General features: G+C 46.7%; 1 protein-coding gene across 1 annotated transcript; it reads left to right on the top strand.

Annotated features, from left to right (window-relative positions):
- Positions 1-206: 206 nt before the first annotated feature.
- Positions 207-6,704, top strand: FAM240A (family with sequence similarity 240 member A). The gene is made up of 2 exons (XM_034997408.1): positions 207-355; positions 4,873-6,704. Exons 1-2 carry the CDS (start codon positions 213-215, stop codon positions 5,003-5,005), a joined length of 276 nt encoding a protein of 91 aa, XP_034853299.1. The 5' UTR covers positions 207-212; the 3' UTR covers positions 5,006-6,704.
- Positions 6,705-17,054: the final 10,350 nt, after the last annotated feature.

The following is a 17,054-nucleotide window of genomic DNA, read 5'->3' as shown; positions in this document are numbered from 1 at the left end:
ACCACGCCGAGCTCCGAGCGAGCGTCTGCATTGGCGTCCCTGTATCCTGGCAACAGGTGGGGAGACCGTGACGTCATCCCCCAGGTGAGGCTCTGCGGCTGGCCAGGGCCCGCCCCAGATGCATGGCAGGGGCTGGGTTCGCAGAGTCTGTACCCTCCAGGGTCTGAGGGAGGTGTTCCACGGGGTTCGACGGACATCTCCTTTTCCAGGGGATGAACAATCAGTACGTCCGCCGGGAGGTCTTCTGCGGGAACACCTGTCACGAGCTCACGCGCTTCTGGGAGCGCGAGATCCGCAAGCAGACCTACTACCGGGAATCCGAGGAATACCGACTGGGAAGAAGTGCTCTGAGAAAGTATGTGGCGCCTTTTCTACCTTCCTTTAAATTCGTTTTTAAAAATAGACTTTAGCTTGGGGGCGCCTGGGTGGCTCAGGCGGTTAAGCATCTGCCTCTTGATGTCGGCTCAGATCAGGATCTCAGGGTGGTGAGATCCAGCCCCCCAGTCGGAGTCAGCTTGAGATCCTCCCTCTCCTTCTGCCCCTCCCCCCTCATGCACGTGTGCACTCTCTCTCAAATAAATAGTCTTTTTAAAAAAAATAAAAATAGGGGGGCGCCTGGGTGGCTCAGTTGGTTAAGCAACTGCCTTCGGCTCAGGTCATGATCCTGGAGGCTCAGGATCGAGTCCCGCATCGGGTTCCCTGCTCGGGGAGGAGCCTGCTTCTCCCTCTGACCCTCCCCGCCCATGTACTCTCTCTCATTCTCGCTCTCTCAAATAAATAAATAAATCTTTAAAAAAATAAAAAATAAAATAAATAAAAATAGACCTTATTTTTAGGGCAGTTTTAGGTTCACAGCAAAATTAAGCAGGAAGTAGAATTCCCATATATCCCACCCCCCCACACACACAACCTCCCCACCATCAACATCCCCACCATGAACGCACATGGACACAGCATTACCACACTTGTCTTTTTGGTTTTGGTTTTGGTTTTTTTTTTTTTTTTTTAGAACAAAACCGATTTTCCCCGAAGAATGCCAGATGGGCATCTTAGAGGACGTAATTATTTCCATTTTTCTTGCATATGTTCCTGCACCACCTCTAGTAGACAGTAATTTTAAACATTCTTCCACCTTAACAAATGGACACTTTGATTCATATCTTTATAAATGGAAAAATCTCTCCTCTCTGTCACTGTTTCTAGGGCTTGAGGGTTGCACTAAATTGGGCAAGCAGGTCCTCAGATGTGTCTGTGAAAAGCAGCCAAGCCAAGGAGACAGTGACCGATGCTCAGTGCTTGTTTGAGTGAAGACACAGGATGCTCCGCGGGGTTCTCTGAGGGAGGCCAGTGAGGGGCGGGCCCTCTGGGTCCTCTGTCCCCTCATGGAACAGCTCGGCTGTCTGCAAAGGGCACAGCTGGGATGGTGGGACAACTGTGTGCTGGCCCGATGGCAGGAGCTGTGACTCCAGGCTGCCGGTACATGCTTGCTGGGTTGATGATATGCACCAGTTCACACCACTGAAACTCACAGCTGCCTTCCAAACGCCCTCCTGAGCCCTAGAGGGAACCGGCCTCTTCTACACGTGGAGAACTGCTCGGCCATATTCCTGGCCCCAGGCGAGGAGAAGCAGGCTGTCCTGGCTGCTGGAGGGTCGCGTTAGGGAGTGTCCCCCAGGGACTGTCCGAGAAGCTGAGGGGGACGGATGGTCGGTCATTTCTGTGGTCCCTGCCCTCTCCCTTCCCCAGGCCAGGCCACTCAGCATGCTGCCCCCGCTCTGCATATGTGTGTCCCCCAGGGATTACACAGAAGGTCTCCACTACAGTGGAACTGCTTGAAGAGGATGCAGAAAGTGAGGGCACGCTGAGGGGTGAGCAAATCAGCTCCGAAACAAACTGCAGTTCGTTAAAACATGAAAATATATGGGCACAGTGTCCATCTCTGCACTTAGCAAAAGACTGCAGGAAATAAACTTTCTAGCTGGTGGGACAGTGAGACTCGAACTTATTTATCCTTCTCCCCCTCTTCCCATTTGAAATGCATGCCCCTCTCTGGAGGGTCTCTGATCTTACCCACTACTCCATCTAGTCCCTGCACCAGATGGAGAAGACAGTCCCAGTTCATTAGGTGGTTCCGAGGCTGGGACAGGAAAACATGCCTAAGGTCAGGTCCCCTGCGTCCTGCACTCGGCCACTTAGTCCGGGATTGAATGTAGCAGAGGCAGAATGCCAGGGAACGGCCCAGCCCCTGCGCTCTGGGTGAGTTGGCAGATTCCCTGTGCCTTGGGTTTCTCCTTGTTACTTTTACCATGGACACTAAGAGGAGAGGGCTGTTGGAGAGTCCCTGACCTCCATCAGACTGAAACGGGTGGTCAGTAGAGTTGTTCCAGTGTTCCATGGCCTGACTGATGTCTTGCCTGAAATGTGGGTGTTGAAATCTTCAGCTGTAACTGCGGATTTGTCTATTTCTCCTTACAGCTCTGTCTCATTTCACTCCGTGTATTTTGAAGCTCTGTTTTTATACAAGTGTTTAGGATTGTTATATCCTCTTGATAAATTGATCCCCTTATTGCAAAACGACCCTCTTTCTCTTTGGTAATGTTCTTGCCTTTGAAATCTACCTTGTCTGACTTTACTACAACCATTCGGCTTTCTTTGATTGGGGTTAAGATGGAATATTTTCCCATCCTTTGCTACTACAGGATTTTTGTTCCCTTAGTGCCCAAGGTTCTTGGTCATGGCACTTTGAAGAATGAAGAGGTAGACCAGATGAAGAGTGGTGGGTAGCAAAGCAAAGTTTATTGAGCGAGATAGCACAAGGCTCTTGGAGAGGGAGGGGACCCGAGAGGGTTGCCATTTTGGCGTTCAAATCTAGAGGGTTTTATAAGCTCTTTCAAGGAACTATCTTGAGCATCCTGAGTGTGGACTCCTGTGGATTGGCTGCTAAGGTGGGCCCCAATCAGGGCTTTGATCATGCACCTGTCTACCTCTCGGGTTATTGTTCCCGTGTTGCTGGTCTTTTGGGCTGCTATCTGGAGACAAACTGCTTCACCTTGTGATAGTGACCAATGTTTTACGGTTCATTGTTCTGTTTCAGGATGTTTTGCAAAAGTCACTCCTGCAGAGGCTGCTGGACAGGATGCTGTCGTGGTCTTGTCGAAGCTGCAAAACAGGACGCTAGGGCAGTTTTGTCTGAGTTGTCCCAGCTTTTTTTTTTTTGCTTTCTTGTTGGGAAGCCTGGCCCTGACTCCTTAAGTGTCCAATTAACTCCAAACACTTTTAATTTTAACCTATTGCCACCTTTATATAAAAAGTGATTTTCCGGGCGCCTGGGTGGCTCAGTTGGTTAAGCGACTGCCCTCGGCTCAGGTCATGATCCTGGAGTCCCTGGATCGAGTCCCGCATCGGGCTCCTTGCTCGGCAGGGAGTCTGCCTCTCCCTTGACCCTCTCCCCTCTCATGTGCTCTCTTTCTCATTCTCTCTCTCTCAAATAAATAAATAAATAAATAAAATCTTAAAAAAAAAAGTGATTTTCCTGCAGGTGACATCTATTTCAATACTGGTTTTTATTCAATTTGATGATCCTGCATTTTAATTGGGTGGCTCATTAATGCTAACTGGTGCGATTGGGTTTAAATCTGCCATCTTGCTATTTGTCTCCTGGTCTCTCATCTGTTCTTCATTCCTTTCTTTTTCTGCCTTCTTTGGAGTTAATTAAATATTTGTCATGATTTCATGTCATCTCCTCTGTTGGCTTTTCCAGGATATCTCTTGGTGTTATTTTAGGGGTTGCTTTAGGATCTCTGTCACGATGTGCCTTCTAGTGCCACATGGTCCCCTGTAGGGCATGAGAGGCTTCCAGTGGCGGAACCCCACTGCTCCCCCTTTGGCCTTTCTGCTTCCACACATGTCATAAACCCCACACAGCATCATTAACAGGTTTGCTTTCAGACACTGATTACCTTTTAAGGAGAGTCAAGTTGTGAGGGAAAATTACTAATATACCCACGCAGTCGCCTTTTCAGAGGCCCTTCCCTCCATCATGCAGATCTCGATTTCCATCTGGTGTCATTATCCCTCCACTTGACAGATTTCCTTTAACTTGTCCTGTAGGGACAGGCTGTTGGTGACAAATTCTTTCAGTTTTTGTATCACTGGGGGCATCTTTATTTCACCTCTGTTTTTGAAAGATAGCTTGGCCAAGTAAACAATTCTAGATGGACAGAGGTTCCCCCCCCACCCTGTACTTTTTTTTCAAGGTTTTTTTTCTTCACTTTATTTTTTTTTTAATTTTTTTTTTTTTAAGATTTTATTTATTTGCGAGAGAGAGAATGAGAGACAGAGAGCATGAGAGGGAGGAGGGTCAGAGGGAGAAGCAGACTCCCCGCTGAGCAGGGAGCCCGATGCGGGACTCGATCCAGGGACTCCAGGATCATGACCTGAGCCGAAGGCAGTCGCTTAACCAACTGAGCCACCCAGGCACCCTTTTTTCTTCACTTTTAAGTAAGTTCTACACCCAATTTGGGGCTCCAACCCACAACCCCGAGATCAAGAGTTAGTTGCATGCTCCACCACTGAGCCAGCCAGGCGCCCCTCTCCGCATACTTTAAAGACACTACTCTCTCAAAGGAAAAGTTTGAAGGAGTAAGACTAGAATAGGCTGAACAGAAGTGGGAGCTAAATATATACTTATAAAATATAAAATATGCATATATTTACATTTCTAATCCTCTGCATACTTTTTAAAAACTGAATGCACACACACATACACACACACAGACAGACACCTTCAGGGGTAAAAAAACCAAGGAAGCATCCCCAAACCAACCAGCATGGACATGGTTGCCCTGCTCGCTGTTTGGTTTCTACTTTCAGGCTCAGAGAGGAATGGAGGCAGAGACTGGAAGCAAAGCTGAGGCTGCGGAACAATCCAGATGAGACCGAAAAGCGGGCAAATGTGGGCCGGGAGCTTCTTGCTTCGCTGACACAAGACGATTCAAAGCACTGAAGTGGCTCTACCAGGAGAAGTTATTGCAAATGCCCAAGTCCTTGAGCTAGGCTAGAGAGGTGTCACACTCCCCCCAACCTGTGACAGATCTACCTGCACGTCCTCACCGGCGCCAAGTAGGAATGATCAGCCAAGTCAGCCCATTCCACATGGGGCCAGGATATTAGCCCAAGTGTCTCTAAAGATGAGATTATTTAATACCAGAACCCCATGCAGCATACTTTATTTCCATATAATTACCTCCTAATTTTAAAATCTACATATTTTAAATTCTAAGCACACGCCGGGGGTGGGGGGCTGATCTTCATGGTCACACTTTAAACATTGCCCACCAGTGTCTTCCCACATCTCTCCTAGAAACAGTTTCACATGATCCTTTCTCTTATTTTCCTTTTATGAGAAGAGAAATGCACCCATCTACAGAAATAGCTGTATTGTAAATAGTCGTAAAAATAAGGTTTTGCCAAGAAATTGATCTAATGTTATTTCTCCTTCATGTGAATTTAATTGGCTTCCTCAAAGCATGGTTGCCTGGAACTGTTCGATCAGATCAGGATAATTTTAATAAAGCTCGGTTGCCTGGTCACCACGGACGTGCATGCTATGTGTTTCATGGCTTTATTTTATATCCCCACACGCTTGCACTGGCCAGCTGTCTGTCAGCTCAGCTAAAGTGTATCTGGCCACCCCAACAAAGTGTTTGCCATCTACGTTCTGGACTTTGAAATGTCACGGTCACTCCCCAGCCGTCTCTCGGGTCCCCAGTAGAGGGTTGCTACTTCCCAAAGCACGAACTGAAACTGGGCCTTGGCAACAGTTTCCAGCCAGGGCAAGGGCTCCGAGAGACCATGTTGGAAAGTATCTGAAGGCTCTACGCTGTACACACTCGAGAGCAATGTCACCAGGACACACAGGCAGCAAGGCGGGGGCAGTTCTGGAGAGCAGCCAGCGTGGCGATCTAGTGCTCTAAGGGCCCTGGTGTGCGGGACAGTGCTTCCATCCACATCCCCAGGGAGCCCAGAAGCCTTCCTCAAGGCAATGGGAGCCACCAGAAAGCGAGAAGGGTTGGGAGAGCATTTCCCCAGGTCCCATGCTCACCTGATCCAGCAAACAAGGCTCAGAACCCTTCCTCCCACCACGGTCTCTCATTCAACGTGGGATTCAAGTCAACTAATAAACTACAAATTCCAGCTGGGTTCAGGCGACAACATTGTGACGGAAGAGGCATTTCTTTTGAGTAGGAGGAAAATAGGAATTAAACAGAGGAAGAATAGCGGTCAGGGCTTGTGGGCGAGGGACGCTCAGAGGCAAAGGCCTGCCATCATGAACCACACTGGGAGCCATGGCAGGCAAAGCTGCCCCACCATCCTGGTCTAGGGAGGGCTTCTTAAGAACAGGCTAGTAAAGGAAATGTGACCCAGGTGAAGGTGAGATTCGGGGCTGGTGGGTCCTGGTGGCCCTGAGGGAATATATTCAGCAATGCAAAATTGGGAGTGAGGAGAAGGCTGAGTCTGCAGAAATCACCCCCCAGGGCCTCTTGGGCTGGGACACTTGGAGCTTCTCCCAAGGGCACAGGAAGCCACTGAAGGGTGTTGGCAGGGGAGGGCCGCAGTGGCCTGGGTTCTGGAGGGTTACCCCATACCGAAAGGTAGGAGGAGAGAGGTGGGGAGGCCAGCCAGGAGCTTCTGCAGACGCCTCCCGAGAGGCAAGAAGGCCTCGGTGCCCTGGCAGCAGGGAGTGGAAAGAAAGGGGGAGAGAAGCATGAGGGCCATTTTCTCATCGTCCTGGAGGCTGGAGGCTGGAGGCTGGAAGTCAAAGATCAAAGCACCAGCATGTCAGTTCTGGTGAGGGCTCTTTCCTGCCTTGCAGACTGCCACCTTCTTACAGCGTCCTCACACGGCATGGGGTAGGGGTGGGGGAGTGCTCTCTGGGGCCTCTTCTTTTTTTTTTTTTAAGATTTTATTTATTTATTTGAGAGAGAGAATGAAAGAGAGAGAGAGAGCACATGAGAGGGGGGAGGGTCAGAGGGAGAAGCAGACTCCCTGCCGAGCAGGGAGCCTGATGCGGGACTCGATCCTGGGACTCCAGGATCATGACCTGAGCCGAAGGCAGTCGCTCAACCAACTGAGCCACCCAGGCGCCCTGGGGCCTCTTCTTATAAGGACAGTGATCTCATCATGAGGGCCTCACCTTCCTGATCTTATCCAAATCTAATTACCTCCCAAGGGTCTCCTCTCCAAAAACCAAAGGAGGGGTTAGGGCTTCAACATATGAATTTGGGGGGCATGGGGAGGAGGAGAGGACACAAATTCATAGCAGAATGGGATGCTTTAAGCATCCAGTCCTGGACACATCCCATTTATCAAACTGACCAGGATCAACACAGCAAAAGCTTTGAGAGCTCAATGATGGTGTGGAATCATGCCCAGGCTTCAGGCTGGCCTCTGGGTAGCTCATGAGCATCAGACCACAAAAGCACTGCAAAGGCTTTGAAAAGTAATTGACATTTAAAACATAGCCCACAAAAGTGGGCCAGGACATGCGTTCTTAATATAAATAGTTGACTGCCTGCTAAAATAGATATGTAGAAAGAGGAGCGTCTCATAACCTTGTACTCAGAATGCCCAGGATATAATCCAAAATTACGCATAACAAGAGCCGAGAAAATCTCAACTCAGACGAGAAAGGATAATCAGCAGATAGCAGTACTGAGATGACGCAGATGTTGGAATTATCTGACAAGGATTTTGAAGCTGTTATATAAATGCTCCAACAAGCAATTACAAGCACTCTTTTTTTTTTTTTTTTTGGCTTTTCCAACTTTATTTAGAAAAACAAATCCAGGTCCCGGTGCCCCCGCGCCCTCCCCCCACCCCAGCCATAATTTAAGTAACTTAGAGACAGCATTGGGGGTTGGGGGTTGGGGGTCAGGGCCGGGGGAGGGGGTAGAGCTGGGAGAAAAACCCACTACAGTACAGTCGCCACAGTGCCCGCTTCTTGTCCGTCTTTTTCTTGGCCGCCAGCTTCTTACCCCGCTCACCTGCATGCTTCTTGGCCATGGGACATTTGGCCCCTCCCGGGCCCATGGGGTCAGGGAGGGGGCCTCACCCCCACTGGCCAGGGCCCTGCTGGCCTCGGCGCTCCCACTGCTGGGCCCACCGGCACCCCTGTGGATCTCGGTGAGCAGGCGGGCACAGGCCGGGTACTCCTCCTAGTTCTCTAAGAGCAGGTGGCCTGCCTCCTCGTTGAGGGCCGACTCACAAGCACTCTTGAAGCAAATGGGAGAAGTAAACAAATCTCAGCGAAAACATGAAAAATATAAAAAAAAGAACCAAATGGAAATTTTAGAAATTAAAGATACAATACCTAAAATTAAAGATACAAAACAAAAATAATGCTGGATGAGCTCAACAGCAAGTGGAAAATACAGAGGGAAGGATTAGCAAGCTTGAAGAAAGTTGATAAAATTACCTAACTTGGACAACAAGGAGAAAGTAATTTTCTTTTTTTTTCTTTTTAAGTAATCTCTATGTCCAGCATGGAGCTCAAAGTCATGACTCCAAGATCAAGAGTCGCACACTCTACCAACTGAGCTGGCCAGATGCCCCAATAATTTTCTTAAAAAAAAAAAAAAAAGGAACAGAGTCTCAGGACCTGTGGGACAATAACAAAAGATCTAAACTTTGTGTCAGTGGAGTCCTGAAAGGAGAGAATGTCCACTTTCACCACTTCTATTCAACATAGTACTGAGTCTAGCCAGAGCAATTAGGCAAGAAAAAGAAACAAAAGGCTTATCTCTGTTCACAGATGATATAACTTCATATACAGATAACCTAAAAGGTTCCACAAACACACACAAAAGAAATGTTAGAACTACTAATAAAGGAAATCAGAAAAGTTGCAGGATACAAAATCAATGTGCAAAAATCAGTTGCATTTCTAGTACACCAACAATGAACTGTCTGAAAAAGATTGTGAAAACAGTTCCATTTGCATTTGCATCAAAAAGAATAAAATACATAGAAATGAGTTTAACCAAAAAGGCAAAAGACTCGTGCATTGCAAACTACAAAACGTTGCTGAAAGAAAGTAAAGAAGGCACAAACTGATGGAGAGACATTCTGTATTCATGGGCTGGAAGACTTAGTATTGTTAAGATGTCAATACAGCCCCCCCCAAAAAATGACAGATTCAGTGCAATCCTATAAAAATCCCAATGGTGATTTTTATAGAAATAGAAAAGTCTTTCCTAAAATTCATATGGTATCTCAAGGAATTCCAAATAACCAAAACAATCTTGAAGATGAAGAAAAAAGTTGGAAGACTCACACTTCCTGATTTCAAAACTTTTTACAAAGCTAAAGTAATCAAAACAGTGTATTACTGGCATAAAGAGAGACATATAGGCCAAAGGAATAGGATAGAGAGCCCAGAAATAAACTCTCACATACGTAGTCAGATGATTTTGACAAGGGTGCCAAGACCATTCAAGGGGGGAAAGGAGAGTCTTTTCAATAAATGGTGCTGGGAAAACTGGATCTCCTCACACAAAAGAATGAAATTGGACACTTACTTCACACCACATACAAAAATTAACTCAAAATGGATCAAAGAATTAAACATAAGGGCTGGACAATAAAACTCTTAGAAGAAAACATGGGGGGGAAGCTTTATGACATTGGATTTGGCAATGATTTCTTAGGTATTACTATAAAAGCACAGACAACAAAAGAAAGATAGATAAATTGCACTACATCAAAATTTAAAACTTCTGTACATCAAAGGACGCAATCAATAGAGTGAAGAGGCAACCCATGGAATGGGAGAAAACATTTGCAAATCATATATGTGATAAAGAGCTAATATCCAGAATATACAAACAACTATAACTCAACAACAAAAAAACCCCACCCAGTTCAAAAACGGGTAATGGACGTGAGTAGGCATATTCAAGTAGAAATCCAATAGAAATCTCCAAAGAAGATACACAAATGGCCAATAAGTACATGTGAAAATGCTCAACATCACTGATCATGAGGGGAATGCAAAATAAAACCACAATGAGATACCACTTCACACTCAAAAGAATACGACTATATAAAAACAAAAACAAAAAAAACCAGAAAATAAAATGTGTTGGTGAGGATGTGGAGAAACTGAAATACTTCTGAACTGCTAGAGGGAATATAAAACAGTGAACACAGTTACTGTGGAAAACAGTATGGTGGTTCTTCAAAAAATTAAATGTAGAATTACCATATGATCCAGCAATCCCACTTCTTTTTTTTTTTTAAGATTTTTATTTATTTATTTATTTATTTATTTGAGAGAGGGAGAGCGAGAGAGAGAGCATAAGCATGGGGAGCAGCAGGTAGAGGGAGAGGGAGAAGCAGACTCCCCACTGAGCAGGGAGCCCAACATGGGGCTCAATCCCAGGACTCCGGGACCATGACCTGAGCCAAAGGCAGACACTTAACCAATTGAACCACCCAAGTGCTCCACAATCCCACTTCTGTGTATACACCCAAAAGAATTAAAAACAAGACCTTGAAGATCTTGTACACCCATGTTCCTAGCAGCATTATTCACAAGAGCCAAAAGGGAGAGGCAACTCAAGTGTCCATCAACAGATGAATGATTAAGCAAAATGCGGTGCATCCATACAATGGAATATTATCCAACCTTAAAAAAGGAAGGAGTATCAGACACAGGCTACATGAATAAACTTATCGGACATTATGCTGAGTAAAATAAGCCAACCATAAGGGCGCCTGCATGTCCAACTCTTGATCTCAGCTCAGGTCTTGATCTCAGAATCATGAGTTAGACCCTGGGCATGGAGCCTACTTAAAGTAATGTAATAATAATAATGATAAGCCAACCACAAAGGGACAAATACTATATGATTTCTCTCAGGCCTACATGGAATGGAGAAGGAGCAGCTTCTCAAGTAAAGAGTGGAAAGTGTACTGAGTATAAACTAATGACAGTTCCCATAGATCCAAGGGGACTATGACCAAATGGCAAGCACCCACAGACCCAACAGACCTCCTTGCTGGGGCCCAGTAACGCTCCCACCCTCACTGTTCTGAGCAAAGTCTGCTCAGGACCAAACTTGGAGAAGACGTACTTTCTGGCTATTCCTCTCCAAATCTGCGCCCCCACCCCCACCCCCCACGACAGCCATGTTTGAACCACCAAGCCCCGACCTGACTCTGGTTCAGGAGAGAGCACAGTGCGGACCCAGCAGACATTTCCCCAGAGGGTGGGGTGGGACCGAGAAAGAATCTGTTCTCTTCCATGCATCTGAACTAATACCATGGGAACCTGACCGATCTGGGGGCCGCCCCCTGCTATGACTGGAAAGCAGAGAAGTCTAACCACTAGGAAATAGGGAAGCAGACGCCAGGAGAAAAAGCACAGGAGGTGGAAAAAAGTGCCTTCCAAGGTTCTGAGCGACATTCCAGTCTGGTGCTTGTCCCTTCCAGGAGTCTGGCTGTTTTCTGGCCTCGGGACTGCTGGGTTCATGGAATGAATTCCTTTCTTTTAAGCTGCCTGGAGTTGATTTCTCTTACTCCCAAAGTCACAAATCATATAGATTAAAGGGGATTTCAGGGTCTTGATCAGGAAGTGAAGTTGTTCTTTAAGAGCAAGGCCTCCCACATCCCCTGAAACATCAGCCAGGACCTGAGGCCCTGGGTTTTGGACAATGTTCTAGAATGCCAAGCTGCAACTCAAGGGGAAAGCGTCAGTCTGAGCCATCTGGTATGAGGGGTCATTCCCTGGGAGGAAACTACCCAGAGTCCACTCACTCCAGGGACTAAATCCTGCAAACAGACTCTCCCAGTTCCATCACCAGGGGAATTGAATAAGCTTTCTAGAATTGAACGGGCTTTCCAGAGCAATCCCTACTGCAAATGGGCTACCGATATCTGATCCTGTTCAAAACGTTTGGTGAAGAAATAGAGTCACCATAAATATATTCCAGGAGGGTTCCAAGGGTTTTTCAATGACATCACTCTCAAACTCACTTTTCTCAGAGGGTCCACAGGACTGTGCCCTCCCTGGAGGAAGGCCCTGATGGTCAGGAGAAGGTTCTGGGTAGCAGGCATTTCACAAGGACCAGGGAGCTGGTGCTGTTTTAAAGCCACAAAGCATCTACTGGATTGGGCTGACTTTTCATACAATGTGAATACACAGGAAGAGAACTTACTGTGCATATTTCTAGCTAGGTGACCTTAGTTGTTTTAGGTCTGAGCTTTAGCTTCGTCATCTTCAAACACAGTTCCTCATAATGAATTACGGTACCTGACGCGTGGTACGTTAAGAGAGGCAAACGGACGGTGACAGTCATGGGTAAACAACTGAAAAGATTGCTAAGCTTTTACGAGTGAAAATCTTCAGAGTCACCAAAGGCCGTCCAGTGAGTGCACTTAAAGGCTGCCCCTACATTGAGACTTTTAAGATCAAAGCATTTTTTCTTCTAAGGAGATATTTCCAGAAAGTTTCTCCATACGCACCTCCAACTTCCACCAACCCCCGATCTCATTCCCTCTGTAACCGGTGCCCTGCCCGCCCAGATACTCACACTAAACCCTGTCACCCCAACTCCGTCCCTTCCCTTAAACCGCCCCTCTAGGCCACTCACAAATCTGCCAGGTGCATGTTCAAACTGTCGGTGCCACCTCCTAAAGTTTACAAGGTTTAGACTACACGCTCGTTCAAGGGTGACGGTAATTTTAAAGCAATGAAAATGTATCATCTTTAGGCTGCTTAATCTATAAGAGAAGCTCAGAGTCCCCCATCTTCCCTTCCTCCGGGCAGTTGTCACCTCGTTTCTGTGAACGATGGCTTACTCCAGAGAGGTGCAAGGGAGCTGGCTTGGTGGGTTGTAGGTCACTCAAGAAACTTGGTATGATGTAGTACTTTTTAAATGGAGTGTAGTATGGAGAAGGAATTCTATTCCCAAGTCACTGCCCAGAGAGTCTAGAACGTTACCTCCTCAGGACACTGTTTAGATAGTAAAAATAGACATCTCGGGGCCTGTTTTGATGTCCGTTTGGTCTTCTAAATGGGGAATAGAGAGCTGACAGGAATCTTGGCTGGTCCCATGCTGGTCTCCAGTGCAATGCGTATGACCCATCAGAGAGAATGATGAACTCACGGCCAAGGGTATGATGAGTGGGAAGAAGAGTTTTGGCTTTGGAGACCCCACTTCCATGGGGAGGGTTTTACTACGAGTGTGCTGACAGGTGAAACCATTTGTAAGTATCCTGTCTCTGAGTATCAAAAAGAGATGCCTTTTTTTTTTTTTAAGATTTATTTGTTTGACAGAGCACATGCGTGCACAAGTACATCCACGAGTTTGGGGAGGGGCAGAGGGAGAGGGAGAGGGAGAGAGAGAGTCCTCCAGCAGACTCCCTGCTGAGCATGGAGCCCAACATGGGGCTTGATCCCAGGACCCTGAGACCATGACCTGAGCCAAAATCAAGAATCTGCTGCTTAATCAACTGAGCCACCCAAGCGCCCCAAAATGTCTATCTTTTGAAATACATCCAACTGCTAACTTGTTGGGCTCTATCCTATTCTTAGGCTGAATCTGTACTGAAGAGATTTTTATTGATTGGTATGTTTTGGTTACAAGTGTTTTAGATGCTTTTTTGTAACGCACGTAAATACAAGCAGAATGAAAATTACTCTCGTAGGACTGATACATAAAGTCGAATTTTCACATCCACCTGTATGGATGTAACTTGTCATTTTTAAAGCTCTACTGGAATTCTCTTCCAGAAAACATGTTTCGATGGAACCTGCTTTTGTTCCTGGAAAATAACAGATGTATCACATGTTCAAGGTCAAAAAGAGCCTTAGAGGATGACTCAGGCCTTGAAGCCCATTGGTTTCATTCTGCCCCTTTGGCGCGGTGTCCTCTCAGAGATCTGAATAGTCCTAACTGCTGCCTTTTGGAAAACTTGACTCCCTGGAGGTGAGCCCACACGGCCTCCTCCTCTCTAATGTATGAAAGAGTCACCAGGATAAAGCACCTGCTGGGCTGGAGGCCAGCTTTGGGAGAATTTGAGAAATTAGATGGAAGAAGACTGTGAAGGGTGGTTCCAGTGACATAGTCTGGCTGTGGGGAAAGGGTAGATAAGTTAGCGCAGGACCAGGAAGGGCTAGGACCCATCTCAGGGTGAAGGGTGGGTTCAGAGGCCGAACGCGAAGGCAGAAACTTTGGCTGCCTTGGCATCCGGTACAGCCCTAGGGTCTGGAGCAACTCTCATAATATGTTATGAGACACAAAACTTATCTGTTGGATGAATGAATGGAGTGTTTGCCTATAGCACAAGCACACTGCATGATGACAAAGTCTTTTTTTTTTTTAAAGATTTTATTTATTTATTTGCGAGAGAGAATGAGAGACAGAGAGCACGAGAGGGAGGAGGGTCAGAGGGAGAAGCAGACTCCCCGCTGAGCAGAGAGCCCGATGCGGGACTCGATCCCGGGACTCCAGGATCATGACCTGAGCCGAAGGCAGTCGCTTAACCGACTGAGCCACCCAGGCGCCCGATGACAAAGTCTTAAATAACACCCCATTCAAAGCAGGGCTGATGTCACTCGAGGCTTACTTCCTCCCCCTTTTAGCAGACAGCTAGCTCAGCTGGTCTAAGTCAGTCAACATAAAACAGGCTGACGTCAGTTGCTAAGCTTCAGATGCCTCCCCCTTTTACAAGACCACTTCCTGACCAGGAAGTTTTCAGGATTTCATAATTGTCCCAATGTTTCCATTTGGCCTCTGAAGTGAAGGGCGTTACAAGGGTATGGTGCTTCTGGAAACTTCCCACAACCTTTCCACCTGTGCTCTGAAGCTCCTCTGCCTGTAGTTAATAATAAACATAACTGTACACTTATACCTTGAGAGGCTTTAGTGATGGGTGGTCCATGCCCGTGGTCACTACAGTGGCCCCATTCAGATCCTACCAGCCCCAGAAGGCTGTCTTGCAGGACAGCTCCTGAGTCTACGTAGATAGAACTTGAGACAAGAAGAGGGAAGGATATGAAGAAGGCAGAGGACAAAACTGAGGAAAGTCAGGGCGCCTGGGTGGCTCAGTCGTTAAGCATCTGCCTTCGGCTCAGGTCCAGCTCCCTGCTCGGCGGGAAACCTGCTTCTCCCTCTCCCACTCCCCCTGCTTGTGTTCCCTCTCTTGCTCTGTCAAATAAATAAATTAAATCTAAAAAAAAAAAAAAAAAAAAAAACTGAGGAAAGTAAAACAGAGGAGAAAGATGGTATGGTTTTCTGGAAAGACTCTTGCACAGGATTTAGAAGAATTCATTCTTGACCCAATTCATCTGACTGACACGCTAGCCAAATTCATTTAGTTTGATTAATACAGTAACTACGCCAACTATGAGCAGGACTTCAAGTCACAGGAAGAAACCAATCTGCAGGATTGACCACAGCCACGTTCTCCAGGGTCCTAGATCCAACCAGTGGAACAAATCCCAGAGATTTCTACCTAGAAAGCTTTCTCCTTTAGTTTCTGTATTGACTGCTCCTCTTGGCCCGAGGGAAGAATCCGGGTTTGGTGGAATGCTGTAGCAACTGCAACCTCCCCCTTAGCATGCAAGGAGGAAGTCTAGGGAGAATCCATCATCCAGACCAGCCAGGTCCATGAGCTGAGCTGCCCTGAGTATCTTCCAGAGGCGAGGTAGTACCACTGATCACTTCAACGAAAATCAGGGACAAATTTCATACCATATCATCAGTACTCAAACCCATATCAAGATCACTGTCTCCCAAAGAAACCGACCTTCCTGACTTATCAAGACCCACTGGGATGGGTCCAGCCTGCACAAATCTATGCTTCTCGGTCCCCATGGCTATGGTCCTCGGGGTCTCCGTGAAGCACCAAGACATCCCCTTTGTCAAGGCCAACAGCCAACTCTCAGCTATATCTGGCTCACCTCCCTTTTCCTGTGCTTCCCCTGTTCCTTCTTCTTTATTGGCCCTCCCAACAAAGGCACCTACCTACTTCAACAAATGACGTTTGCATTTGTGTTCGCTGTGGCTACTTCCACTGTTTTGACTAAAATCATCACTGTGGTTTTTGGCTTTCAAGACAACTGTGCCAAGGAGGAGGATGAAGCAGGACTGTTATCAGGAGCACCTAACTGTCATTCCCATCTGCGCCTCGATCCAAGTCACTATCTGTAGAATCCGGTTGGGACCTCTTCCTCCTTTCATTGAAATGAACACACACTCTGCATCTACACACATCATCACTGGATGCAGTGAGGGCTCTGTCACTGCCTTCTACTATGTCCAAGGATACCTGGGATCCTTGGCCCTGGGGAGCATCACTGGGGCTTTGATGAAGCCAAGTTCAAGCATGCTGCTCTGCTGCAGTGCCTGGGTGACTTCCCTCCCTGTCCATCACAGCACCAAGGAGAAGGTCAACATGGCCATGGAGATCCTTTCTATCTTGGGTTTCAGTGCCAAGCTACTAGGCTGCCTCTTTGCCCCCAGGCGCTATATTATTATTCCTCCCAGGCCTGATAAGAACACCCTGAAAGGTAGAAGATCCTAGAGTCAATAAACACTGCAAAGATTTACTTCCCATCTTTCACATAGATGAGTAACAGATGCATGAAAATAAATCACCTTTTTTTTTTTTTTATAGAGATAGTGGTTCAAAGCTAAATTTGTAATTCTTTTCTCAATCAACACAAGTTTTTTCTATATTGTCTAGTATATCAGGAGCACAGCCTCAGTCATTAATTCCTGAAACTTTAGGGCTATCTTGGGTATTCTGTTCACCAACACCGAATCTATTATTTATTTACATGCATGAGGACTTCATTTTACCCTCCACTTCTGAATCGGTTTTCTAACCCATGTTCTGATAGGTGGTACAGCTGGTTAGGTTGTCCACTGTTTTAACTTTGCCCAAAGAACCTTTAGGCATCAGCAACAGGAGTTGATGCTTGTCCGTAGATAACGTATGTAGTCTTTCACATCCTAATTTGTGCATTTACTCTCCTGTCTTTTCTT

This window comes from Mirounga leonina, unplaced genomic scaffold (assembly GCF_011800145.1).
Source record: "Mirounga leonina isolate KUSES-001 unplaced genomic scaffold, KU_Mleo_1.0 Mir_94, whole genome shotgun sequence".
In the NCBI taxonomy this organism is placed as follows: domain Eukaryota; kingdom Metazoa; phylum Chordata; class Mammalia; order Carnivora; family Phocidae; genus Mirounga; species Mirounga leonina.
This window is presented reverse-complemented; position numbering and strand designations above follow the sequence as displayed.